At 33.7% G+C, this 27,263-nt stretch overlaps 4 protein-coding genes across 4 annotated transcripts; 3 read left to right on the forward strand and 1 right to left on the reverse strand.

Annotated features, from left to right (window-relative positions):
- The first annotated feature begins 4,918 nt into the window (after positions 1 to 4,918).
- On the forward strand, positions 4,919 to 7,731 carry LBD19 (LOB domain-containing protein 19). Its single transcript, XM_012228172.4, has 2 exons — positions 4,919 to 5,446; positions 7,258 to 7,731. Exons 1-2 carry the CDS (start codon positions 5,165 to 5,167, stop codon positions 7,573 to 7,575), a joined length of 600 nt encoding a protein of 199 aa, XP_012083562.1. The 5' UTR covers positions 4,919 to 5,164; the 3' UTR covers positions 7,576 to 7,731.
- A 2,236-nt stretch (positions 7,732 to 9,967) lies between these two features.
- On the reverse strand, positions 9,968 to 12,327 carry LOC105643110 (uncharacterized). The gene has a single exon (XM_012228173.4). The coding sequence runs from the start codon at positions 12,144 to 12,146 to the stop codon at positions 10,254 to 10,256; it is 1,893 nt and encodes a 630-aa protein (XP_012083563.1). The 5' UTR covers positions 12,147 to 12,327; the 3' UTR covers positions 9,968 to 10,253.
- Positions 12,328 to 14,567: 2,240 nt separating this feature from the next.
- MAP65-4 (microtubule-associated protein 65-4) lies at positions 14,568 to 18,540 on the forward strand. Its single transcript, XM_012228174.4, has 12 exons — positions 14,568 to 14,912; positions 15,026 to 15,223; positions 15,313 to 15,567; positions 15,700 to 15,909; positions 15,996 to 16,151; positions 16,238 to 16,388; positions 16,704 to 16,852; positions 16,945 to 17,032; positions 17,128 to 17,201; positions 17,374 to 17,448; positions 17,567 to 17,822; positions 17,919 to 18,540. The coding sequence occupies exons 1-12, from the start codon at positions 14,841 to 14,843 to the stop codon at positions 18,353 to 18,355; spliced, it is 2,121 nt and encodes a 706-aa protein (XP_012083564.1). The 5' UTR covers positions 14,568 to 14,840; the 3' UTR covers positions 18,356 to 18,540.
- A 1,851-nt stretch (positions 18,541 to 20,391) lies between these two features.
- LOC105643112 (AT-hook motif nuclear-localized protein 1) lies at positions 20,392 to 25,226 on the forward strand. The gene is made up of 6 exons (XM_012228175.4): positions 20,392 to 20,768; positions 21,295 to 21,716; positions 22,365 to 22,432; positions 23,193 to 23,324; positions 24,360 to 24,521; positions 24,631 to 25,226. The coding sequence occupies exons 2-6, from the start codon at positions 21,371 to 21,373 to the stop codon at positions 24,904 to 24,906; spliced, it is 984 nt and encodes a 327-aa protein (XP_012083565.1). The 5' UTR covers positions 20,392 to 20,768; positions 21,295 to 21,370; the 3' UTR covers positions 24,907 to 25,226.
- The last annotated feature ends 2,037 nt before the right edge of the window (positions 25,227 to 27,263 follow it).

Below are 27,263 nucleotides of genomic sequence, written 5' to 3' on the forward strand. Positions count from 1 at the left end.
ATTCTATTAGAAATACACGACTTGTTATATTAAACAATTCCAAAAAATTCAAATTCCTTTTATTATTTTCTTTTCCCCATATATGGTATAATAATATTATAGAGGATGGACAATGAATATATTTGAATATCATAGGCTTCAAGCTTCATTTACCACTATGAAAATGATATATTATTTTGCTTAATTATATTTTCTTTATTATGGTATGGTAAAATATTAAATATTATGGAATAAAGTAGCCCAAGTAATTAAATTAAATATTACCAACTATCACACGTTGCATAGATCATTAGCCATCTATTGATAGTGTTGATGACAATACAAGGAAAAAAATTAAGGATGATCGATCATTAAGATGAATAATTATTAACAAAAAGATGGAGTTTAAAGAGAAAAACCAAACAGACGATTTGGTAATTACATAGACGGATGGCCAATCAAAAAGGTCAAAAACAGAGTTCGGCGTTCAAAGCAGCACAAGCCATTCGAATGTGAGAGCGCCACGTGTAAGTCGGTGACTACGAACGTAACGGCCGGGTAAAAGATGACCTCACACTAAAAGCGGGACCCATACGCCGTTCACTTTGAAAAGAAAGTAACGTCTCTGCTCCCTCACTGTCTCCATCTCTAAAACAATAATAGCTGTCCTTTTTAATAAACTAAACTAACAATTTGTTTGTTTTGTTTATTTTTTTTAAAAGCTAAATTTTCTGTTATTTCTTATTATTAAAAAATAATTATATTTTTATATTTTGTTTTATTTCTCTACTTTTTCATGTTATTTTATTTTATATTTGAAAATAAATAATAAAATTTCCTCATTTTTTTAAGAGTATGTCATAATAAGAGAAAATTGAATGATAAGATAAGTAAATTACTTATTTTAGTACATATCAAACAAATTAAAATTAGAAAGTTATTGATTTAGATACTTGTTGGACAAAAATAAAAAATTTATAAGATTTTATATATTAATTTAATAATTACTATTCCATAAAAATTAAAAGTGAAAATTGTAAAATCAAAATAGTTCATAACGGCGCGTCAACCGCGCCGTCCGATCCTTTGTCCAATCCGTGTGTTGAGAAGAGGAGGCAATGAAAGAAAGTCTCCAGTTCAATCTATTTGACCGACACGTGTCCTCGTTTAAAGCTCGCGTACGGTTTAAGTGACCGGGATGCTTACGCTGTAACAGTACCTCTTGTTTTTTCCTTTCCTTATCAAACAGTTTTGTTATCCTCCTATTCACTGTCGCTGATTTCTTTTTTCTTGTTTTGTAAGATAGAAGAAGAAACATATTTTCTCGTGACACGAAATATTTTGAAATACAATAATGTTTAATTTAAATACCTGAAATGTGCATAAAAATATTTTTTTTTTTAGTATATACTTACATTTTTATGTTCCGATTGAAATTATATACTGAACAAGAAAGTCTTATTAATTAGTGAATTAATTAATAATTATAATCAATTTTATCCTAGAAATGTAGGCAATTTGATAAACAATGTCCCTACAGAATTTGAGAAAAAGCCCACTTATCTGGAAACATGTCCAGAAGACACAAAATTTAGTTGCTAAGACTCTAATTAGTCTGTCTCTTAAATCTCAATCATCACTCGATGCCTTTCAATTAGGTTTGCCTAAACTTTTACTAACATATATATATATAAATTAATTAATTAAATTTAATATTCTAAATGTTAGGACCCCACACTCAGTTCTTCCCTCCCACTCGTGCGGTCAACACCTAGGAATCATAAAATCTGTGGAAGGTTATTGAATTATTATTAGAAGACAATAATTTGGTCTGCGAATTTCGTTTTGAAAGAAATGTGTTAAGTCTTATTATGGAATAGAATATATGAAGCAGATGTTATGTTCTCCATAAGCAACTTGAAGAAGAAAGAAATTTTAAAATTACTACAATGTTTTGTATAATATAATTAAACGAGTCAAAGGAAGATTTTGAACCAAAGAACAATAGTTGTGAAATCTAGGGACATTGCTTTTGGGATTACAAGTCATTTTAGTCAAACTATGTGGAAATTTAAGATGCTGCCTTTTGACAGTTGTGCTATTGCATGATGTTTGAGCTGTAATTTGTATCTCTCAGTCGTAAGCGTTTTAGTAACTTTCTCCGCGTAAAATGTCGTTTTCTAGTGTTTTTTTCTACATTTCCGTGTTTCTACAATTTTTTTTTTTTTTTTTTTTTTGGTGTTATATAATGATTTTGAGTTTGGATAAGTTTATGATAACCTGATATTTTATTTTCTTTTTCTTTTTATGCTATTAATGTTTGAAAGTTTGAACGAATCAAAGAAAAAAAATATATATACTTAATAAAAGATTGGATATTACAATATGAGCACATAATTTTATCACTAATTAGCAATTAATAGCATCCTAAAAATGAATAAAATCGATTAGACACACACAAAAAAAAAAAAGGTTGGAGGCCTCATGTGAGATTGAGACAGGAAAATGCATATGACAGAATGAAAGAATTCCCCCAGCATAGCTTTAAAGAAACATGTAACATGCACTGTAGGAAGGGTTATTTTTCACACAAGAAGGTTTAAAGCAATGTTGTCTCCTGCTTTGAAGGAAAGAGGAATCCTTGATTATGATTAATCAAATCTTATTAAGTGATAATATGCTTTTAAATGCAAAATATAATACGAATTATAAAGTAGAAGCATATGCTAGCCAATAAGCTCGTCAAAGGAATTTTTTAAGACATGATATGTAATGTAAGTACCTTGCAAAATCAGGTCGATAGATTATAATATCACTTTCTAACATTTTCAAAAATCAAAGAGGATCCAGAAGATGCTTTAGCCAAATCATATGAATTGGCAATTCCTTGTTTTGTCTCAAAACATCGTACTTAAAGTTCATTTGAGAGTAACACACCGCATGCTCAAAGTATTCTACCTTTTTGGCACAATTAAGTCATCTATATAAAATGATAAATCCACGAGGTAAAAATTTTTTAACTGGGAAAAATCTATTGACACCTGAAATGAGTCTGCGTACATATCAAATTAATTATAAATAATGTTTTGATTAAACAATAGGGTATTTCTGATTATACATAGAAAAAAAAAATATAAAATAAAAAATATTTTTTGATTGACTTAGGGTATGGAACCAAGTGTTTACCTTACTTGACTCGTTGCGGCTATTAGATTAATATTCGACTATAGGTATAACATTTATTGATAATTGTTGAATGATCTGAGATATCTAGCTAGCATTAATTTTTTATTTATTTGTAAAATTGAATTTTCCCTTTTTTTGGTTTTTTTTTTTTTTTTTTTTTTTTTGTCTTTCTCTCAAAGCTTGTACAATTACTCACTTGTCGTCCATTATCGGGTCCGTACTTAGCAAGAAGCCCATGATGAAAAAAATGAGCCCTAGGTGTTAGGGTGAGAGCTTGAGTTAGCCCATTATATTTGCCTTCACACTGTAAGTAATGATCCAGAGTTTTTTTTTTTTTTTTTTTTCTCAAATTTTTATTGCTTTTTTTTTAATTATTTAAGAGGCCTTTCGTATTTAATTGTTTTGTTTCCCTCCTTTTAATAAAAGAAAATTATTTATAGATTAAATAATTCAGATTATGAGAAAAGCTTTTGAATTTAATTTAATTTCTTGTAAGGAATGAAAAATTTTACGTGTGATTAAACTTGGAAGCGGATGAATTCTGCTTGATAAAACTAAGATACCCATGTTTTACAATAAAAATAAATAAAAAAAAGGACTCAGTAGGATGGATTTAGAGAATGCCGCGTGGCATGATTTGATATAAGGTAGTAAATACATCAAAACCATGTTTTTTCGTGCCTGTCAGTATGGCACTTCATCGGCTCAGTTCGTTCGCACTTGTCATTACTCACTTGAACGCTTGAAGTTGAACCACCAAATTCTTCTTTTTCTTTTTCTCTCTGACCGAATAAAGCAGGAGGTTGTTCATTTAGACGACACCGTTTTTTTTTTTAAGTTACTGGGTTGATCTTGAAAATTTTGATTTTATGATTTCTTCCACTTATAAATTGAAATTTTATTCATACATGCACAAATTTTAATATTTTATTGCTTAAATATCCATTTAATGTGAATTACAATAATCTAATTTAAAAATATCTATTTATTTTTTGCTCAAATAATTTGCTTATACTCCAAGAGTTCATGAGCATGTGATAATTATGCATAAACTTAAATCTTTAATTTCCCCATTTAAAGCAAAGCAATTGAAAAGAATGTGTCAATGTATGAAAACTTTTTTTTTTTTCTTTTTTTCTCTTTGATAATTTTGTCATTGTCATGAAAATCAGTACTCCTATAACAATCTTTTTTCTTTTTTTACTTTCATCACTCTCTAAAGTATCGTGAAGATAAACATTTATTCAATCAGAAAATATTGATTGTAATTATAATAAATATATGTTTAGCCATTTGCTAAAAAAATAAAGATAATATAATAATGGTATTTTAAATAATGTTTTATAGATTAGCATGGTACATGGAACAAGCCATTGAAGAGGTGCACAGGAGAAGTCTTATCTAATTCAAAAATCACCACTCTATTTTCTACTTCTCTCAAGTCTCCAAGTCTTACCGTGAATGTGAAAAAAAACAAAAAAGAAAAGTAAAATCATAAATAGTGATTTTTTGTACTCTCGCCTCTCCCTCCCTCTCTCAATTTCTATGTCTCTACAGAGACACAGAAAAGATTAGATGGAAATGACAAGAGAAGCTGATTGGAAAAGATAGGATGTTTGTCCCACATGGACTTCGCACGTGGCCACAACTGCGGCGGTTGGAAGTTGATACTGTCACTCACCGCATGTATGTTTGCTTGACGCAATCTTGCTCGCACTGTTCTCTTTCTCTCTGCCGTGGCTTTAAAGTTTGAACCAAGTACACACACCACACCCTACACTCTCTAATTAAACAAGTAAAAGACCAAATTGAACCTGTCATTTCAAATGACCCACCACCAAAAGCTTCAATATTTCCTTATAATTATCAAACTTAAGTAACAAACGGACTTATCACTCTTTCTCTAATTAAATACCCATTTCATCCTCTTCTTTTTGTTTCCTCTCCTCTTTTTCTAGACCCCACAATAAAGAAGTTTAGCATACAGAGAAGTGGAGAGATGAGTAGTAATGGAGGTGGGCCTTGCGGTGCCTGCAAATTCTTGAGAAGGAAGTGTCTAAAAGGCTGTATTTTTGCACCTTACTTTGATTCAGACCAAGGAACGGCTCATTTTGCTGCAGTGCACAAGGTTTTTGGTGCTAGTAATGCCTCTAAGCTTCTTCTCCGAATACCTGCCCATAAACGTCTTGATGCGGTTGTTACTCTTTGTTATGAAGCCTTGGCTAGGGTTAGAGACCCTGTTTATGGTTGTGTTGGTCATCTCTTTGCCCTTCAACAGCAGGTAATTTATTAAGCTTCCCTTTTTGGGCCATGCATGTTAAGCTTCTCTTGGTTTGATTAATTGGTATTTATTTTGCTATAACATGATGAGATTCTAATATTTAAGTGCAAGATTCATTAGGGTTTTTTAGCATGCATATTAATTTCCTTAAATCGATCCCGCTAACTTACTAGGGTTTTGCTAATGTACATGTTGCTGGCTCAAGTAGCTAAGCTAGTAGTCAAGCTATAGTTGGTTAAGTTCATTAACCCAATTTCATCCATGGCTCTCCATGAAAAATTGGACTCAAAAATAAAAAGTCAATTTGATGGCAGTACTCTTCCCTAGATAGCTTGACTAGTTAGCACTGTAGAGGTAATCCTATAGAGGCTTGTGAAGGGTTTTCCTTTCAGTTTTTACATTAGCATTACTGTTTATTTCACAAGTTTGTCAGTTTGTAGGCCCAGAGGACAATCTTTTCTGCTAGGGTTTTCTTTTCTACGAGTCTTGGTTGTTTCCTTTTCCGATATAGTAATAAATTGAGTGAAAGAACCAATAACCTTCTCCTTCCCGCAATACCAATTCCCTTTCCAAATCTAAATGAGCTCGAACTCGAAAGCCAGTTAGAGTGAAATTAATAAAAATATAAGATAAAATAATTGAACGAAACGATTCTACTGGTCTTTTGGGTTTTCCCCAAAATTGCATAAAACTCATGTGTGTGAATGCAAATAATATAGAGAGAGAGAGGAACAGAGAGAAGCCATGTACTGGTGGGACATATGGGTTGACGACGACGGGGATTAGTTTGCTTGCCGGAGCTAGCAAGCAAAATTTAGCAGCTCGAGAAATATTGAAAAATTTGCGATTTTGACTTTGGCGGTCGACATTTCTTGTAATACGGACTACGGAGGAAGCAGGAGGAGACATGAAATAGAAAAAAATAACGTTAATGCATTAATTAATTTTATGACATAATTATGGTAAGGTTTCATCCATGGATGATTGTGGGTCCTACCCACGTGCTGGTGTTTAAAATGGTAAATCTACTTCACTCAAAAAAGTCTTTATAATCACATGGGATGGGATTGTAATGTGATTTACTTGCAAGGATCATTTTCTTCCCGACGAAACATTTTACCTTACAGAGTGCAATTATAGAAATAGTATGCACTCTGTAATTAGGTAGACAACCATTATCTTCTTTAACGCCATTAATTGTTTTCTTGGGAGAGACACAGATACAAAACTTCATTATGGTTAGAGAAAATTATCATAATTTAATTTAATTGCTTCGATTAGCATATATAACAAAGGTAGTTTATACTTTATATGCATGCATAGATAGATATAAGGAGAAAAGAAATTATCATTAAAAAAAGAAATAAAAAAAAAATGATTGTTGTGATGACTTAGCTACGTTTGTTTCACATCTTGCTTAATTATATAATTAGTACTTAGGGCATGTGTACATATATTTGTTAATTCAAATTGAGTTTTATTATTGTGATTGTGATTGTGATTGTTGTCTTCTTTTCAACACCGGCTTTTACGTTCAATGGCTGCAGCAGCTCTTTCGAGGAGCAATAGCATCCTATTATTCATGGAAAAAAAAAAATCTTCAATTATATATAATTATGTCTTATTAAAAATGATCCTCCTTAATTAATTTTTTATATGACTGAAAGAAGATACCAATATTATAAAAATGATTTAAATCCGAAACTTGAACAAAAAAATCAATCAGACCACCCTTGTAAATATTAAAATATTATTATTAAGTTTTAATAATTAGATATTGAAAGATTGAATATTTGGCGCTGTGAATATAGGTGGTGAATTTGCAGGCAGAGCTGGCCTACATTCAGGCGCGCCTTTCAACATTGCAGCACCTCCCTTTGCCGCATCAAAGCCCCTCTCAAACAACTTCAACGATGGCATCAAATTCTAACATGTCGATGAATTATGATCAGCAACAAGTTTTACAATCTCAATATCTATCAACTGAATTGGCAAGCATCTGTAATAAAAATCCACTCGATCCAGAACTCCAAGCTGATGATCTACAGTCTTTGGCTCGTGACTTTGTCTCTAAATACTTGCCAGGAGTTCGATTCAAACCTCCATCCTCTCATCAGAGTAATTTCTAGAATTCTTCAACTGTCTTTGGTACTTCTGTTAGTGCATCTTCTACTTCATCGTAAGTGCAATTAAATGGTACTCATTTTTTTCGTTTCCCTTTATCAAAGACTAATGTTAGTTTGTTTGTGCTAAATTTTGAATGCGAAATCTGAATTAACAGTCTACTAAGCTGAATGATTAAAAATTAATATTAAAAGCTAATTACTGAATGATTAAGTAGTATAATTATTGAGGACAATTTTACCTTTTTGTCCAATAAGTTAATGTAGTTTATTGAATCAATTCAATTAAATAGATCTATTTCATTACTATATAAATAAGATGAAGCCACAGTGATAGTTACAGCGTTGTTTGTTTGGAGTGATATCAATCATGGTGCTAGCAAACAATTTCATAATCCTTCCTTTTATGTGATTATGAATTATTATTGTAATGTTGGTTGTTGAGTACACTCATTGAAAAGCACATGAGGCCCATTCACAATAATTTGTAACAGGCCTGTTGGCCCATCCTCTAACCCTAAGTAGTTTAAACTATTTGGACTAAAGGTTGGACTAACCAATTCTGGGACAAGTAGATGAACCTAAACTACCAGTGCAATAATGTTAGAAACAAAATGTTGCTTCTTCATTGCTAATCGGAAAAAAAAAAAAAATCTGAGCAACAAATGAAGAAGAAGATTCCACTTCATAGGCCTCAAAGCTAGACTAGGAAATTAAAGTAAACTGGGTATTTTGCTGCTTCAATGCCAATTAATTTTCCTGGACACATGTAGAAAAAGTTCACAAAGCAGATTTTCATGATGTTTTTAGCAAGGGTCAAACTCGAACACTTGCTTGGCTGTTCACAGATCCCATATATTAGGCATTTCAAACCTCGAACACATCATTTGTTCTAGCTGCCAAAATGATGTTACTGTATCATCATTTCTTGGCTCAACACATCAAATGATAAATAGAAAAGAGGGAGGGAGAAGTTAGCAAGAAATAAAACATAAAAACAGGAGGAAAAAAACACAATTATTAGCAACAGTTATCACTGACCACAAGATCATTGCTATTACAAGTAAAACCGCAACTCCTTCCCTGGAAATTTTGAATCATAGCAAAGCAAGCGTTAAGATCGCAGGTATCCATAATGTTCTTTTTCAGATAGCTCTTACCCTAGCTTCTCTATTTATTCTTCGGGCTCACCTTTTTTCACCTTCAAACCAATGTTGCTTCATTATCCCCATGGTGCCTCCGAGTTGAATTTCTTTTGCCAGAAAAAATGGCCTTGGAAGACGGAAGAATCACTTCAATAAATTGTAACAGTTACTTACTCAACAACTAAACATGCAAAACAATTAATGGGATAAAAGAAAGGAAATAGAAGTTAAACAAATGATAGTTCCAAAAACCTCGTCCACAGCAGCCCATCAAAGACTAGAAAAAGTTCATATAGTTCACAAAAGAATCATAATTTCTTGGTCCATGGCAGGACGTCTACACATGATTAGCATTCAGCTTGAACTTCTAGTGGAATAGTGACAGTAAGTAGTTCATTGTTTCTCCCAACTCAGGCAGATTAGCAGATACATGAAAATTGCAACAAACCTCATACAATTCAACATTAATATTTTCTAGAAAGACCTAAGAACAGCACTAATAGTGATTGTGCTGCATAATCTAAACCTTAAAGTCAAACGTAAATAAGTAAAGCTATAGGCAGGATAACAAAACGTAAATAAGAAATGATGAGCAACTTGCAAATCTTCAAAAGAGAGACCGACTTGCACTGAAGCCCATATCACCTTCATTTAAGGTACAATTGCACATACATGTCCAACCAACCAGACTTCAGATTGATCAAGAAGGCTGAAACTCTATTTCAAAATTACAACTAATTTCTATTTATTCCATATATCCAAATTTGTTCGTCAGAGTAATAAAGCTAGATTATCATCTCCTGTTTCAGCAAATGTATGAATATTTGCCTCTTCTTTAGAGACCCACAAAAACAAAAGCACCTAGTATAACTAGTTCAAGACTTTTTCACCAGCAAGTAAAGTAGGAAATCATGGAAATCCAGAGCCATTGGTCACAGGCAGATACATCTTGGCAGAGCCTATAAGCATGACAAAGCTCAAGTTCAGTGCATAAGTTCCAATTGCATATAACCAAGCAAATTACTAGAACAAGAGATCCTGCTATATACTTAAAGTTCTCTTGATCCTAGGACAACACAGTTGAACTATAACTGCTAGTATGATAAGGACAGTGATCATGTAAAGCAAATAATTAAAGAGCTATCAAAAGACTGGCATTATACATATAACCCGGAAAATACACCAGTCCTATATATTTCACAGTGCAACATTAGGGCTAGAAAGCGAGATGCAATATTTACTACATACAAGAATTTTAAACTTTAAAGAACTGAATGATACGCATTATAAAAGTAACCAGCTGAAAATTATGAACATCCAGCAAATGGTTAACAAAAAGTCATAAATAAGGTATGTGCAGAGACCCAATTGGGCATACTTTACAGAACAACACACAACAAAGGTACCAAAAAGCATGTGAGAAGCTCCAATCTTCAGTATACTTAAATTTACAGCCCACTTCCTGCAGACAGAATATATGAATGGGCAAGATATGAACTCAATGACTATGTTAGAGTCAGTTAACAGCTCTACAGGGCTCTAAACAATCTCCCCATGTCTGAACCCACTGTCCCCACAATCTGCACTGGAGTCCAACCCACAAGGAGAATCATACCATTTAGGATTCTCTTGATAGAAACTATCAACCTGTATAAGACCTACATCAGTCACTATAGCTTCATCGTGTCTCATGGGCTTGGTTAGTTTAGTATCCTCACAATCAAGAATGCTCTTCTCATCAAAATCGCTGCATTTCAACCACTTTTCAGGCTTACATGGCTCAGTCATCAGATCCTTATCACTCCTACACTCTGCCCTCATATGGTCCCAAGGAACAACATCCCCAAGTGTCCGTCCGAAACTATCTTCATCATCATCAATCAGTTCTGTTTCCTTGCCATTCCCATATATCCGATCATGATGATGATCACTCCAGTGCGGCAAATCATTCTCCCCTACTAGCACATCATCTGAATTAGGCTTGTCTGAAAGCAGCCCAATTGCCTTTGAACCATCTTCCCCTATGCTTCTAACTTTATTAACAATATCAAACAATTCATGTGACACTGAAGCCAACAACTCACTAGGGATTTTCCTTAATCTTCCTTCTAATGACCCAATTTCAGTTCTCAACTCTTGCAACTGCTGGAAAACTGAAAGCTGCAATTCTCCTTCATCTTTGCCCATCAATATATAACCCTCATTGTCCATGTCCTCACGGACCCCATAGTCCATTTCTTGATCTGTCATAAAGCTGCCTTTATGCCCAACAACCCGATGCATAATCCTTGCATTCCCATCCAAGGGCCCTGGCTCATGCCCTGAATGGACTGCATATAGTTTGAAGACAGCCATTCCCTCTTCTTGATACACAAATGTCTTATCCTTCTCATTGTAATTGGTGATTGGCACTATTGCTCGAATCCTAAACCCGCAACCACACCTTTTTGAAGCATAAGGCTCCCTCTTCAACATCCTCGACTTCTTGGCCACAGGCTCACCAGCCCTATGACAAGCATAATCCTTAACCTCAGCCATAAAAGGCTTATACCTAATATATTTTTGCCTAATACAAAGCACGACCTTATGTTTTGCAGCCAATTGCTGTAACCTATTTGGCACCTCCTTAGCAGGAACATCAAATGACTCGGTGTACTCAAAACGACGGCGTTTGTTCCTGGAACCAGAACCCTCAGAGGCGGAGCACACAGGGCAAGCAGCCACACAAACCCTAATGTAACTCTCGGGGATTCCATAAAACTTAGCACCTACGGTCCAGACTTGTTTAATTCTCTCTATGGTTTCTCTAAGCCCTAGGTGCTTTAAATCAGCATCCCCATGAAAGCTCATGACAATATCTTGCCATTGATTAATATGAGAAACAAATTGTTGAGAATTGTTCTTGAAGCAAAGAAATTCATTACCGGATGCAGGGTCCACCTGAGCCGTGAGCTTCTCTTGGATACGCTTCCATCCAGTCACATAGGCAGTGTCCTCGTTGCGGTCCTTCCAGACTGCGCGCCACGATTTAAGGACGGAGCCCGGCGTGGCAGCACGGATCTCGTCGGGAGTAGCTAAGCGGTGCTCTAGAATACAGCGAATCATGAGAGAGTGAGACTCAGCGTTGAATGTATAGAATTGGGAGGATATATGGGGCTCGGGATTAATATAAGCCGGTGCGTGAGTGCCTCCGGAGACAATGCTTTTGGAACTGGAGTGAGTCGGGTGAATCAGTGAATCTTCATTGTCGGAGGAGGACGGACTCGGTGTGTCCGGAGAAGAGGAACGGAAGAGGACAATCTCTGGGAGAGAAAGGTCGTCGTGAATGGACGGCTGGGATTGAGTTGGGTGGGTGGGGATGATCTGAGGAGGTGGGCCCAGATCATGACGATGATTGTGGAAGAGATCGTGTTCCGTTTTGTGGGGATTCATGAGACAAATTGAACAAGAAAGAAGATGGGTGAATGACTGAGAAAGATAAGAAGAAGGAGAGGAGGAGGTTTCTAAGTAACTTCCTGGACTTTGTCTTTGCTCAGCTTCTATCTGACATTTTGGAACTCAAGAGGGTTTCTACTTTCTCTCTTCGTTAAACTTCCAAAGTCTACATGCCTTTACTTTTTCTTTTCTTTTAATTTTTTTATTCATTCATAAATTTTTAAAATAATTCCAATTTGAACCATCCTTTATATATACTAGTATATAATATTGCTAGGGTGACGTGAAAATATATATATATATATATATGAATTTCAGCTTCTCACATAAGAAACAAAAATAAAACAATATTTTCAATTTTTAATATTTTATTTTATCAACCAAAAAATAATTAGATTTATAAGAAAAAATAAAATACATATTTATTACTACAATTCTTTTTTATTTTCTATGATTTCAATAAAAAAACAAGTCAATATTTTGTTCCTTTCTTCTAATGGTTAAAAAAAATTGTCATTATTCTAAAAGATAAATAAATGTCGGCTATTATACTAACTAGACAATTGTTTACTCTTTTTTATGTTTTTCTTTTTGGCAGTTCCATGCATATCGAATGAAAATGTCATTAAAAGGATATGAAATATCTCTACTTCACGTGTGTGTTTTCAAAACCATAAAAATATAAATGCTCAAGAGTATAAATATTTCCATAGTATTTTATGTTTTAAAAAAAAATCAATTTTTAAGTATAAATGTCAATCAACTAAATTGCTCGTAAGCTATTTAAAATTTAGTTTGACAAATTTTGTTTTTTTTCGGTTTGAATGAACGAGTCAATCTTGAAAGGGAATAAATTAATTACTTAATAGGAATTATAAATGACTTGAGCTCGAATTTAGTTTAAATTAAGTTCAAATTCATATTTATATGTGCTTTTTTTACTTTAAAACGTATAATAAAATAATTTTATTTTCTTCTTGAAAAATAATTTAGTTTTTAATTAATAGTTATTAAAGTAATATTACAATGCTATGATTTAAACCTATATAGACCTAGAAAAAATAATAAGCATGTTATTCAGCCATAAAATATGATTTTTTTTTTTTTGCTCTCTTAATAATTATGTTTTTCCATTCCATTTAAATAATATATATCAAAAAATTAATTGTTTTTTTTTTATGTTATATTATCCATCATGGCCATTACAAGCTAATTATTTCAAAACTTATGAAGTAAATCTAGTTGAGGTCGTTGAAAAAATAAAAAACAAAAAATGGAAAATATAAATTTAATTTAAAATAAAATAAATAAATAAACAAATTAATTGGATTTAACCACAGTAATTACTAAGAGATTTTTGTTTTTTTACATGGCAAGTCTTTAATCTACTAATTGGGTATGAAATAAATTTTGTTGATATAAATATTTATAAAATTTACTAATTTTAAAATATTCATTTACTTGTTGGAATGAAAAGAAAAAATTGTGGTTTATGGCTCAATGAAGGATTAGTCCATTATAAAAAGGTGGATAAATTTTTTATAATTGTAAAAAATAATAATAAAATTAAATATCATGATAATAAAATATAAAATTTTTGATTTGGTTCTTCGATATCAAAAATCTATTTATAACTATATTTTTACATATAGTGCCATGTCAAATATACTGTCAATACTTAAAAGTAACTTGTTCTTTTCCTCTGTTTTCCTTCATAAAAAGTTAAACCTCTTTTCATAACTTGCTTCCAGACCTTTTCTTTTTTCTTTTTTCTTTTTTTTTGATTTTTTTATATATACCCAATAATTGTTTCTAATATTTGACAATTAGTAATTTATTATAGAAATACAATATACAATTATGTATTATATAATTACAGTTTTAATTTATATAATTATATTATGTGCTGCAAATAATATATATAATTAATTTATATACAGTTATTTTTAAATAAATCTCAATTAATGAAAGAGAATTTATTTTTATTTTTTATTGAATTTAGTTTAAATTTTTTATTACCAGGCTCTGATTAAAATTTAAACAGACAATTATAATATTAATGATTAATTTTCACTTATGCTTAATTCAATTTATTTGATTTTGAAGAATTTCAATTCATTCAAATAATTGAATTTGAAGCCCAAAATTCAAGACCTTCGCTACCGATAATGCATAAAAAAAATATATATACCGGTGGTGTGCTACCAGCAAGCAAACTTACCATTATTGGCTCCAAAGTTGAAATTATTAAATATTTTCACGAAAAAAAACCTTCACATTCAAATTCAAAATATTTTTTCCATTACTATCGAAAAATATGTCTATGGTTTTAAAATGAACGGACCGGGCCGGTAGGGGCAAAGTGCAAAAGGTCCTTCAATCGGAGATATTGTACGCTCCTGTCCACTGCATGCAAGCAAGACCCCATGCTATAATAATGACGCGTCGGCGTTACGTTTGATAGATTGCTCCTTTTTCCAATGTAACGGTCCGTCCCGCTCCATCTATTTCCCTCCCACAATTCATCAAATTCAAGCGTTACTTTTTTCTCTGAGGAACCTTTTTCATTTTACGGCTTTTTCCATCAAATCCCAAACGCAATGGCCTATCTATAAACAGTATTTCGAATCTCTCACTCTATCATCCAAAAACCTTATCAAAAACCTGAGAATTACTTCTTGTAAATTCACAATGTCTAGGAACTGCAACGATAGGAGCGCTAACATAGAAACAACTTGCGGATTGTTGCTATTGGAATTGCAGGTTTTTTTTTTTTTTTTTTGTAGATTCCTCCTTTTCAATTTAGTATATATTATTTGAATTTCTTTTTGGATGGCTTTTTCATTTTCGTTCATGGTTGTTGATGTTGAATTCAGAAAATATGGGACGAAGTGGGAGAGAATGACGCTCAAAGGGATAAAATGTTGTTTGAGATCGAAGAAGAATGCCTAGAGGTTTATAGACGAAAAGTTTTTGAGGCAAACAAGAGTAGATCTGAATTGCAAGGGGAAATTGCTTTGGCTGAAGCGGAAATTGAGAATATCTGCTCTGAATTGAGTGAGAAGCCAGTAAGAGTAAGTGAAATTAAGGATGTGGTGTTTATATTTCGTGGAATTTTGCTCCATTTCCTTTTTCTAATTTAATTTGTGGTTTTATGTCTTAGTATGAGCATAAGGCTAATAAAAATTTGAACGAAAAGATTCAAATTATTAATCCTCTGCTAGAGGAAATGCGGAAGAGAAAGGCAGAGAGGAAAAAACAATTTGCTGAAGTTCTAGATGCACTAAAGAACATTTCGAAAGATATTTTCGGTTCTGCAAAAGATAATTTATACGAGATGAGTATGGATGGGGCTGACCTGTCTCTGAAAAGACTAGAGGAATTACAGAATCAGTTACGCGATCTTCAAATTGAGAAGGTCCGTCTTCCTGTTTTGTGTTGATCTCAAATTACTTTTACTATCAAATCTAGAAATTAGCATTATTGCAAATGTTAAATATTATGTTATGATATAATTTTGATCATTTGTTATGTGCCATTACACCTGCAGAGCAACCGTTTGAGGCAATTACTTGGTCTTTTAGACACTTTAAACTCCTTGTGTGAGGTGCTTGGTATGGATTTCAAATACATATTACACGAGATCCATCCAACTCTGGATGATAGCAAAGAATCGAAAGACATAACAGATTATACAATTGAGGGGTTGACTGCTGCAATTCAAAGTTTGCGAGATGTCAAGATAGAGAGAATGCGGAGGGTTCGTATTCGAGAACAAACTTCTCTTGTATTGTTGCAAAATCGTTTTTTCTGCTTGTTACATGTGACTTTTTTTAACTCTACCAGCTTCAAGGTCTTGGAACTGTCCTCCTAGAGCTATGGAATTTGATGGATACTCCAATAGAGGAGCAGCAGGTGTTTCAGGATGTTACCAGTAGTGTTTTTGCTTTAGAACCTGCAATTACAGAGCCTAATATGCTTTCCATGGACTTAATTAACCATGTGAGTTATAACCAACAATAATTTATTTTCCTATTAAATTCACTTTTAGAATATACATCCCAACTACTTGCTGTTTTCTTTCACAGGTCGAGGATGAAGTCGTAAGGCTCAACCAGCTCAAATCAAGTAAAGTGAAAGAGCTTGTTTTAAAGAAGAGGTTGGAACTAGAAGAGATATGTCGGAATGCTCACATGGTAGCACAAGTATTTAGTGCAACAGAATATTCGAATGAAGCTGGTAAGGTGTTGACTAATATACAATGTAGAAGCATTCTGAGAATATTATCCATATTGGCATACAGGAGGCGTATGGATTTTTTTTATTAAGAAAGTCAGATTCAGTGAGAGCCTAAGAAGCGCTTTAACGCAAAAAAAATTAAATGAGATAATAGATAGCATTTTGGAGTGCGACTTTCTGTGGTGTTCACATGCAAATTATGGTTCCTGATTTGAAATTTTTTACTTTTCAAATTAACATTCATTCAAATTGATGTGTCTCCGGGAGAGAAAAAGAACCATTAGTAACCATATAATTGTCACACTGTTAACATAGGAGTGGACCCTGTGCATCTGCTTGAAGAGATGGAACTCGAAATTGTAAAGGTTAAAGAGGAAGCTTCTAGCAGGAAGGAAATACTTGACAAAGTGGAGAAATGGTTGACAGCATGCGAGGAAGAGTCATGGCTCGAGGAGTATAACAGGGTTGAGCAAATTTTCTGCTTCTGCAAATAAATTGTTGTTCTACTTTTTTTAGTCCTTGATTGAATCTCCTCGTATATATTGTGATATTCTAGGATAACAATCGTTATAATGCGGGAAGAGGTGCACATCTTACCTTGCAACGTGCCGAAAAAGCTCGTGCAGCTGTTAACAAAATCCCTGGTAAGACCCTTACAGCTGTTTGCAAAATGGTTTCTTCGTTCTGATCATCATTTGATCTCTTACGAGTTTCCTCGTTTTGGTTGGTGGTGGAGCAGCATTGATGGAGGCATTGACTTCAAAAATCAAAGCATGGGAGAAAGGACGAGGGATTCAATTCTTATATGATGGTGTCAGTATCCTCTCTTTAATGAGCAGAATAATTTAATGTGTGACAGCTAGCTGCATTTTAAGACTAATATAGTCCTTGTCCGAACTGTATATCTGCAATTTCTTTTTGTGGGCTCCATTTTTAATTAAAGTTTAATTAAATTTAATGTCTTTTGATTTATCCTTCTGTATAGGAACGGCTCCTTTCTAGGCTTGAACAGTACAGCAACCTAAGGAAAGAGAAGGAACGAGAAAGGATAAGACAAAGAGTAAGCGTTTTGTTTCTATACTATCTTCGTGAATCATTCTCCTCTTATACCCTCTTGTCCCTCTCATATATGCTAGGAATGAAATCTTCCTAATTTTTTTTTTCTATATTACATATAGGACCAGAAGAAACTTCAGGACCAGCTGATAGTAGAGCAGGAAGCACTTTTTGGGGCAAAACCCAGCCCATCAAATAGTGGAAGGAAAGTTTCTAGAACTTCAGTAGAATTTGCAAGTAATCGGAAACTCTCCCTTGGTGGAGCTATGCTTCAAAACTTAAAAGCCGAAAAAACATCAGCTTGCGTGCATGCAAATAAGAAGGTTAACTGTTTGAATCAAAACAACTATTTGAGTTACCAGCAAAATGGTGGTTCTGGTATGTTTTTATATTCAATATCCTTAAGTTTTGTTGTTTTGTTGCAGTTAAAAAACGTTATGAATGTTTTATATTATTTTCGTCAAATATTTGAAGGTAGGAGAAACTCAGAGATTGCTGGTCATTTAGTAAAGAAGGACTCTTCTGCAAAGCCACGCCAAACTGACTCACGCTTGATTAGGAAGCCCCTTTCTCCAATTCCTTTAACAATGTCTTCTCAGGCCAACATAGCAAACTTCCTGGAAGAACAGAAAGGATTGCAAGATGGAACATCTGAGACAGCAGCTCCTTGTATTAAGACACCAATACGGACACCTACGAAGCCTGTATCTGGCGTAGGTGAAGAAAACAGAACTCCCAAAACACTTCCGACTATAGTGCCAACAACTCCAACAACCACGTCAGCTCCTATGCTGATGTCAACACCATCTACCCCATACGTTTCGTCGTCTGTTAAAACAGCAAGAAGTGTTGCGGAACGAATCGAATACTCGTTTGAAGAGTTAAGAGTTGGATTGACCTGTCCTGTTTGAAAGTTTCAGCAACTATAAAAGAATTTTAATTATTTTTGTGAATTTCTTTTCAGGTCAATTTAAATCGACTCTTTTTATATATTATTAGATTTGTTGCTTTGCTGGCTGATGGAATTTGGCTCTTGTATTAAAATACTAATACATAGGATTTTTTCTTTATGCCTGAAAATATGAGTTCTCGTAAATTCTGGTATCATTTATCCTTTTATAGTATTTATCATAGATTATGGATAAGATAGGCACTGGATTTAGCTAGGTTGAGATGAGGACAAGAGGTTTTAGTTAATGTTTTTTCAATCAAAATGTCGGGTCCATTGCAATATTTTGTTTAGGCGACTAAGACTTGTGGACATGTGCAACCTCGGACATCTGTAAGACTTGGCCACCAAACCAATCCAACTCGGCTATCAGTACCGTTGACTAATTTGCAGTTGGAGGTCCTTTGGTCAAATGCCCCTCTGCTCTGCCTCTGCCAAGTGCCAACAATACAATTGCAGTTAAGTTAGATAACCAGTAACTTAGTAACTTCTTTACATTGCGAGAAGGTTTGAAGCATTATATTTAGGGAGAATTACTATTTAATTCTTGAGATTTTATTAAATTACTAGCTTATCTCTATTGTTTGATGAAATTACTGGCTTGCCACTAAAGTTTTATCACCAAAGTTTAGTGTTATGAGAGGCTAAATAGTAATATTATATTGAATATAAAATAATAAAATGACTAAATAGTAAATACTTGTAGTTGCATAAAAATAATTCAATCCTATGGATTATACAGGTATTTGACACGAAGATATCCAATAATGCATCCAACGAGACGAGACGAGACGAGACTGTCCAAGTGAATAAAGAGACAAGATGAGAGCATAAATTACGTAAATATTTACAAACGAGCAGTCAAAGATTTCGATTTTAGTAAAACACTAATTGTAACCATGGCCCTCACCTCACATGTAAAGCAAGATTCACCTTTTCCAAACCGAACCGGATTGCAGTTCGCGTCCTATCTGTATATACAGTGCGTTACTCAATTACACGGGTTTGTTGTTTCATCAGCACCAAAAATTGAAACTTGAAACAGAGGAAATTATTGCTCCACAGTACACGTGTGAATCTGGCTTCTTGTTATTTGTTGGTACTAAGAATATCAAATGATCTCATGTTCAAGGACTGATATTTATTGCAAACCCTTTTCTTTGTCTTTGATTCTAATTTTATTTTCTTTTGAAAAGATAATAACGTTTATAATTTTTTATTCAATTCATATCTAATATACATCTCTATATTATTATTACTCTTAATGAAATTAAGTAACAGTTAATATTAAAGTTTTATAATTGATAAAGAGTCACTTTAGACATTTGAGTGTGAATACAGATTAATCAAACTAATAAATTTTGAAATTATTGGAATAACCTTTCAATAATAAAACTAAAAAAAGGATTAGCTGAAAAGAAAAAGAACCATTTGCGCGTGCCATCAATAATGTCTGAAAAAAAAAAATTTTACTACATTGGACAATCCAAACGGCACTTCGTTTTACGGTACCTAAGCGTCCATTAAAGACGGATGTCGACAACCCTCGGTCACCTGCAGGTGACGCAATCACCACTCACTAAACTCCATATGCAATTAACAATATTGCCAATATAGCTTCGAAAGGAAAAAAAATTAAAGAAGAGTAAACAGTGGCATTTTTGTAAATCAGGAGCATGTGAAGAGCAAATATTAAGATGCCATCTTTTGATTGCCGAAAAAGACAAAAAGCAGGTCAGCGGCAAGAAAAAGGTGGTCCTCCAACGCCACCTTTGCAGCTTTAAATACAAAACACAAATTATTTAAAAAGAAAGTGAATTACTCTTTTACCTTATTTCACATACTCTTTTTTTATAAAATTACTATTCTAACCATTTTTAAACTCAAATTTCAAAATTCAATTTCCCTCACGGACGTGAAATTTCTCTTAAATCAATTGTACTTATCGGGTTTAGCAAATAATTGATTATTATTTAAAAAAATCTTTCATTCCCGTTTTTCTCTTTGTATTTTTATTATAATTTGTTTTTCACTTTATTTTTACGCTTTGGCTAAGTGGTTTCTGTTTCAGACAGGGAAAAAACCGGCCAGCGGTTTTTCCGACACCTGGAAAGTGAAAACCGGGTCTCTGTTTTCTCGAGAAATCATTTTCTCAGCAGGCAAACAGTTACGTTTTTTTGAAAAAAAAAAAAAAAATCTGTGAGAGAACTCTGATTTTTTTTTTTTTTTTTGGCTTCTTAGCGTTGTTTGAGTGAAAATCTAGAGAAACTTCTATAGTAGCGTTTCAGCTCGGCCAATGTGTAAAGGTCTGTGACATAATAGTTTCAGTTAAAACTTTAAAGGTGCTCATCGGAGTGGTGGAGTTGCTGTAGCAGGTCATGATCTTTCTCTTTTTCCTTTTGCATTTACCCCTTTTTATTTTTTCCATTGTTGAAATTTGAGTTTGTTTCTAGTTAATGAGTGAAAGGTTTTGGCGATGCAAGGTTTTTCTTTTAAGTGTGGAGCTGTTAGGTAGAAATTTGCTGGCTTTGTGTATTTTGGTGATCTTTCAGGGATTTTTATGTCGAAGATTGAAGCAAATGCTGAGCCTCAACTTTATATTCACTTACTTCCTTCGAATTTGTTCTTTTTCTTTCTTTTTTTAGTTCATGGATACTTGTTTTAAGAAGTTTGATCTTGAGTCTAAGGCAATTTTCATTAAAATACTTTTTTTTTTTTATTTGAGGTAAATTTGGAATATAATTTTTCTTTAATTAATTGATTTTTTTTTTTTCAATTTGAGCAGCTCGGAGCATTATTTCTGGGGTTTAAGGCTTTAAGAAAGTAGTTAGCAGTTTGATGTTTCTGATTTAGCTCGATACTGAATATCATTTCTCGTATCTTTTAATTTCTGCTTTACAGATGCTGCAATGAAGATCTAGCTTTGGGAGAAGTTGGTTGGTGGGTTTAGTGATTTTGAGTACTTGTGGGATTTTGCATGGAAACGAGAGAAGGATTAACTTCAGGGGTTACAGTGATAGGAGCTGAAGCTCCATCAACTTATCATGTGGCCCCAAGGACAGAAAATCCTAGCCAGATTGCTGGGTCACCAGCAGTGGCGATATCACCAGTTGGTATTGGATTAACTGGAACAACAGAAAAGAAGAAGAGAGGTAGGCCTAGGAAATATGGACCGGATGGGACAGTAGCTAGGGCATTGTCACCGATGCCAATTTCTTCTTCAGCTCCACCTGGTGGAGACTTCTCTGCTTCTAAGCCGAGTAAAGCTTGGCCAGGTAGTTTTGAGAAAAAGAAGTACAAGAAAATGGGAATGGAGAATTCAGGTATTTTTTTTTTTTTGCTTTTGAAACATATTTTGTTGGTTGAGGGTGCTATATTATTTGTTAAAAAGTAGAGATCCACAAGTGGTGATTTTGGTTTTATTTTAGCGAATGCTTAATGATTGATTCTGTTATTGATGGTGGAATGGGCTTCATAACTCTGCAACTGGGATTTTGGAATTACTTTCTTAATTAGCTCAAAGAATTCTAAATTGTGTTGAAAGATTCCTTCACTTCTGTATAATAGTTATTGAAAGTTTACGTGGGACCTCGGGAGATGCTCTTGTTTAAATCTGGAAGTAAAATGCTGGTTCTGAAATGAAAAGGTGGGCTTTTGTGGGCTTTGTTAAGAGTGAGAATATTCCTTGCGTGGCTAAGATTTTGGGGTCATGCCTTTAGCTGATAATGTAGCAATATGGTCCAGTGACAGAAACGGAATGAAACTTGTTAATCATGCAGGATTACTGATCAGCAATGTCCAGCTATATTGACTAGAGTGGAAAGTAGGGAAAAAATGTAGCTTCTATCCTGTCCTTAGGATGTAATGATTCATTGGAAAGATTATGCCGTTTGGAACATTTTTTTTTTTAAATAAAGCTTTATTGCATATTTGCATGGTTCATTCAGCTCTCTTCTGGTGATATTTTGTAGGTGATTGGTCTTCTAGTTCAATTGGTACAAATTTTACTCCACATGTCATCACTGTCAATCCTGGAGAGGTATGCTTGAATAAAGGGAAAAGGATGGTAACTTTTTGCTTTCTATGAAGTTTTGTACTATGATTATGCTGATGGGGAAACCATTTCTGCTTCTCATGTGAAAAAGGTTCTATTTAAATCCAGAGGAAGCTTATAGTATATACCTATAATCAATGCTGATTGTTAACATCATGCATGACATTATCTAAGGTTCTATTTCTACTGAACCTGTCCTTATGCAAGCTGCTTCTCATTATCTAAGAATGCCTTGGATAACGTAAGTTAATCTTCAGAATAGTTTTGCATAAACAATAAGTGTCAAGTCCTTCTGGTACCTACAACCACAGGTATCTACAGCCAATTTTTAAGTTATTAGTCACTTTATATAGATAGAGAGCCCCATCAACTGGGCTCCAGGGACAAGCTAGCTTTCCATCATTTAAGACAAGTTTATGGAAGTTACGAAATCATGGAAAATATTTGGAAGGTGCCAAGGCCAGGCTATAGAAGACCTCCTATGACTTGTTTATAATTTGCTGATTTCTTAAGCTACTTATATCTTTAGTTGGTTTCTTTTGTTTCAACGACAATAAGTTGTATTTATCTTAGCACTAGCACTTGTAGAACATTTACCAAAATTAGTTTTGCTTGCTAGTTGTTTGGATAGACATGAGTATATACCGTTAATTAAAAAGTTGTAGTTTTATAAGATGGACAAATTGCAACTTTTAACTGCTTCACTGAGCTGTACTCACTTTGTTTGTGATTTTCGTTGGTTCAGGATGTTACTATGAAGGTTATATCATTTTCACAACAAGGGCCTCGAGCTATCTGCATTCTATCTGCTAATGGGGTAATTTCAAATGTTACACTTCGCCAACCTGATTCTTCTGGAGGTACTTTGACCTATGAGGTATGCTTTTTTCAATAACTTTCTTTGATAAGTTCTTGTACCTTCTATTTAAAGTGAGTGATGATGTTCAATTATTATAATAAATTTCTCGAATATATGAATGCTAATGTTTGGTTGTTACAGGTTTTTGGTAAAGGTTGCTTTTGTGCCATTACAGTTGACCATTAGGTATTAACATCTGACATGAATTTGATACCACAAAAAATGAAGCTCTTGTTCAAAAACCAATGTTCATGGCCTTACAACTAACATTCTATACCTATTTGTAGAAGCTGGTGTTGGAATCTGCCGCACCACAGGATTTATTTGATAGTGTGAGAATATGTTTATAGTTTCCTTTGAGCTTGCATGAATGCAAACTTTTCAGTTAGCATATATATAATACTTGTGCCGCTGCTCCAACTCTAGTTGTAGATAATCAGCTGGCATAATGTATTCTTCAATTGAAAATTGATTGTGGATGGGTGATTCATACACTACAAGTAATTCCATTATATTGGTAAAAGGAACTCTAATGTTGCAAGTATTTTTTTTTTCTGAAAAAAAAAAAGGGTTTTTGTCGAAGGTGGAAATGTTAACAGGAGAAAAATCCAGTATAGATCTTGCTTCTTTGCTCTCTTCCCTCCCTCCCTATAGTTTACATCTACTACCCTCCTTTTCTTAAATGCCAGTGTGCATTTTTTATCTACTGCTTTGATGGCTTCTTGTTCACTTCTTGTGTTGGTGTTTCTTGTAATAGTCAACATAAATGCCCTTGCATATTTCAGCTAGGGTGTTGATTTGATAGTTAATGATCTTGCTTAAATGGCAGGCCTGGTTCCTGGATTAAGAATGATTTATTGCTGGCCATAAAATTTAAGAGTCCTGCCTCAATGTAAAAAACGGATTAAGCATAAAAACATTTTAAATTAGTGTGTTGATGCTATTGAATAAATATCTACTGGTTCTTTGTTTGTATAAGGTAAGTTATTGCATCTTTTTTTTCTCTTTGGTCGATATCAGCGTAAAGTTTCTGAACTCATCTCTATTACATAGGGCCGGTTTGAAATACTCTCTTTGTCTGGATCATTCATGCCTACTGAGAGTCAGGGGACAAGGAGCAGGTCAGGTGGGATGAGTGTTTCTTTAGCAAGCCCTGATGGTCGTGTTGTAGGGGGAGGTGTCGCCGGACTTCTAGTAGCTGCTAGTCCTGTGCAGGTAATTAAACTCCTCTTCTTTATTTTTTTACTTGTTTATTTCATTGGATGTTGCATTAGAAAAATTGAAGTGAGACAATGCTTGGCTGATCTTAGGGATTTTATGGCAGGTTGTGGTAGGTAGTTTCCTACCTGGTGGCAGCCAGCAAGACCAGAAACCAAAGAAGATAAAAATGGATTCAGTACAAACTACCATTACACCGGCCTCAACCATAGCCGTTCCAGTTCCTGTGCCTGCCTCTAATTCAGAAAGAGAGGATGGTATGGGTGGACATGGACAGCAAAATTCCTCGACTTTCCGAAGAGAAAACTGGACTTCCATGCAACCCATGCAAGATGTTAGAAAATCAGGAACTGACATCAACATTTCATTGCCAGAAGGTTAACATCATCCTTGAATGCCTCGATCGGCTGAGTATGATTCTCAAGGTCTCTAACTGACAAAATTGATTGATCCTGATCTGATATTCGACGCAGAGTTTATGTGGCTCCTCTTATCAAATTAAAAATTATATGTAAGATTAATGAATCAGATTGCTTTAGCATAAATTGAGTAGGTATTAGACAGGACATACTGTTTTTTGCTGGACAGAATATATCTGATTATTACGCTAATTAAAGTAGGGTTTTCTTTAGTTTGTCATGTGTTGAATATTAATTTGGATGTGAACAATGCAATGCTGGTTTGCCTGCATTTGTTTCTCAATTTTCTCTGTAGCCCTTTGCCTAAGTACCTATGGATAGCAACTGTTTAACGTTCAGCTTTTATTCAATTTTTTATTTTTCGATTTTGAGAAAAAATTAAAATAAAAATTATGACAATTATTTTAATGCGTAACCCATTTTCGTCTTAGTAGGCTTAATCAATTCTTTTTTTTTTTTTTTGGCACGTATATGTACAAAAGTTATAGTAAAAAGTAATAAAAATATCTTATTATTGTTTATGAATTGTGGTTCAATTGATAATTTAAAATGGGCACCCGAAAAAAAACCAGTTGACAATTTAGAATGGGGACGTGAAAAAAAACCAAGACTCAACGAACTTAATTTTTTTTAAAAAATAATAATCGCAAGAAATTTCCAGGTACATAACTGTCAAGAGTTCCGCTGATTAGAAAATAAATAATAATACAAATATCATCGTCTACAGGATGACATCAACACGATTGTTAAGATCATCATCTCTGTGTGTGTATATATATGTAACTAACTTTTCCTTGGGCTCTGACTACAGTTCCAACCTAAAACAATACCAGTGAGCAGAATCACGTTACATATATAACTTAAACTCCACCAAAAGGTTACTTCTCTACTGAAGAGAGAAAGTGGAAACTCTAGTGCCAACCCGCTTGGAAATGAAGACAGGAAAAGGGCAACCGCTTTTATTATATCTCTCCTCTTCTTCTTCTTCTTTTTCTTTACGTATTCTCCCTCTTCTCCTATTGATTCTCTTCCTCCCTTTATTACCACTCTCCACTACCTACGATCTCAACTCAAGCCATGTCTCTTTGTTTTTCATGCTCAACTTTATCATTATCACCATCTCTCTTGGAAGCTCTAAGCCAGCTTCTACACCAGATTTTGATGGGTTCTTTTATTCCTTTTCTTTGGTTAACGAGGTTGGAATGAATGACAAAATTAAGAACGAAGAACAACAAGACATTTTCTATGATAGCGATGGTGGTGATGGTGATGAGTACTGTCATGGCTATGATGGGTATGATGAAGATAACGATGACGATATTGACGCGGAAGATATTTATACTGATGAAGATGATGATAGAGATTTGGAGGGGAGAATAGAGGAATTTATTGCAAAGGTGAATCGGAAATGGAGGGAGGAGTTGCTTATTGAAAGGCTTGGCTTGACGGCTGCTTAGTTAATTAAATGTCTGTGACATTTTAACTTTTTTTTTTTTTTTTTTTTTTTTTTTTTTGTATACATTATGTTGACGAGATATATCATATATGAGTGCCTTTTTATTAAAAAAAAAATAAAATAATAAGAAAAAATATTTTTTTCCTGAGCATATATTCATTTCTTATACACTCCATATGTAAGCAAATGGACATAAAATTATAAATTTTGCAAATTGCTTAATCACTTTCTTAATTCTAATTAAAAGCATTGATTCATACTAATTTTAATATTTTTAAAGACGTCAAAAGTTTTTTTCCTTCATATAATATGTGACATAAACATCTATTGCAAAAATAACTCTCCATTGAGATTTGACACGAAATCAACTCAACATAATCATGACATCACTCTCCCTTAATTGGGGGTTCCAAACCCAGATTATTTTACTTAATTAATTAATTAATTATGTTTAGAAAAAGACCCGTTTATTACTGTTATTAATCAATCTTCATTAACATTTAACAACCTTTTGCTGTCGGAGGAAATTGCTTAATCAATCTAATTAGCAGCTAACCCATCAATTACTGATTACAGTATCAATTGAAAATTTGGAAGAGACCTGGTCAATTTGGTTAGGTCGGATTATAAATCAATGAGAAACCGAATAGTTGAGATTAATTTCTAAGGGTATAAATTTAAATATATGATGTATACATGTTTACGTACCATTGACATCTCAATCTTTATTTTTTGACATTTGGGTACATGTTGATTAATTAATTCGATTATCTTAGAGAATATCAGATTAATTAATCAGCTTATTACCAGTTAGGTTAACTGGCTCTTACAGGTTTCTCTTTTCAGGCTCTGTTTGTTAACAAA

The sequence above is a fragment of the Jatropha curcas genome, chromosome 5 (assembly GCF_041381405.1).
Source record: "Jatropha curcas cultivar XTBG-Jc1 chromosome 5, XTBG_Jcur_1.0, whole genome shotgun sequence".
NCBI classification, from domain to species: domain Eukaryota; kingdom Viridiplantae; phylum Streptophyta; class Magnoliopsida; order Malpighiales; family Euphorbiaceae; genus Jatropha; species Jatropha curcas.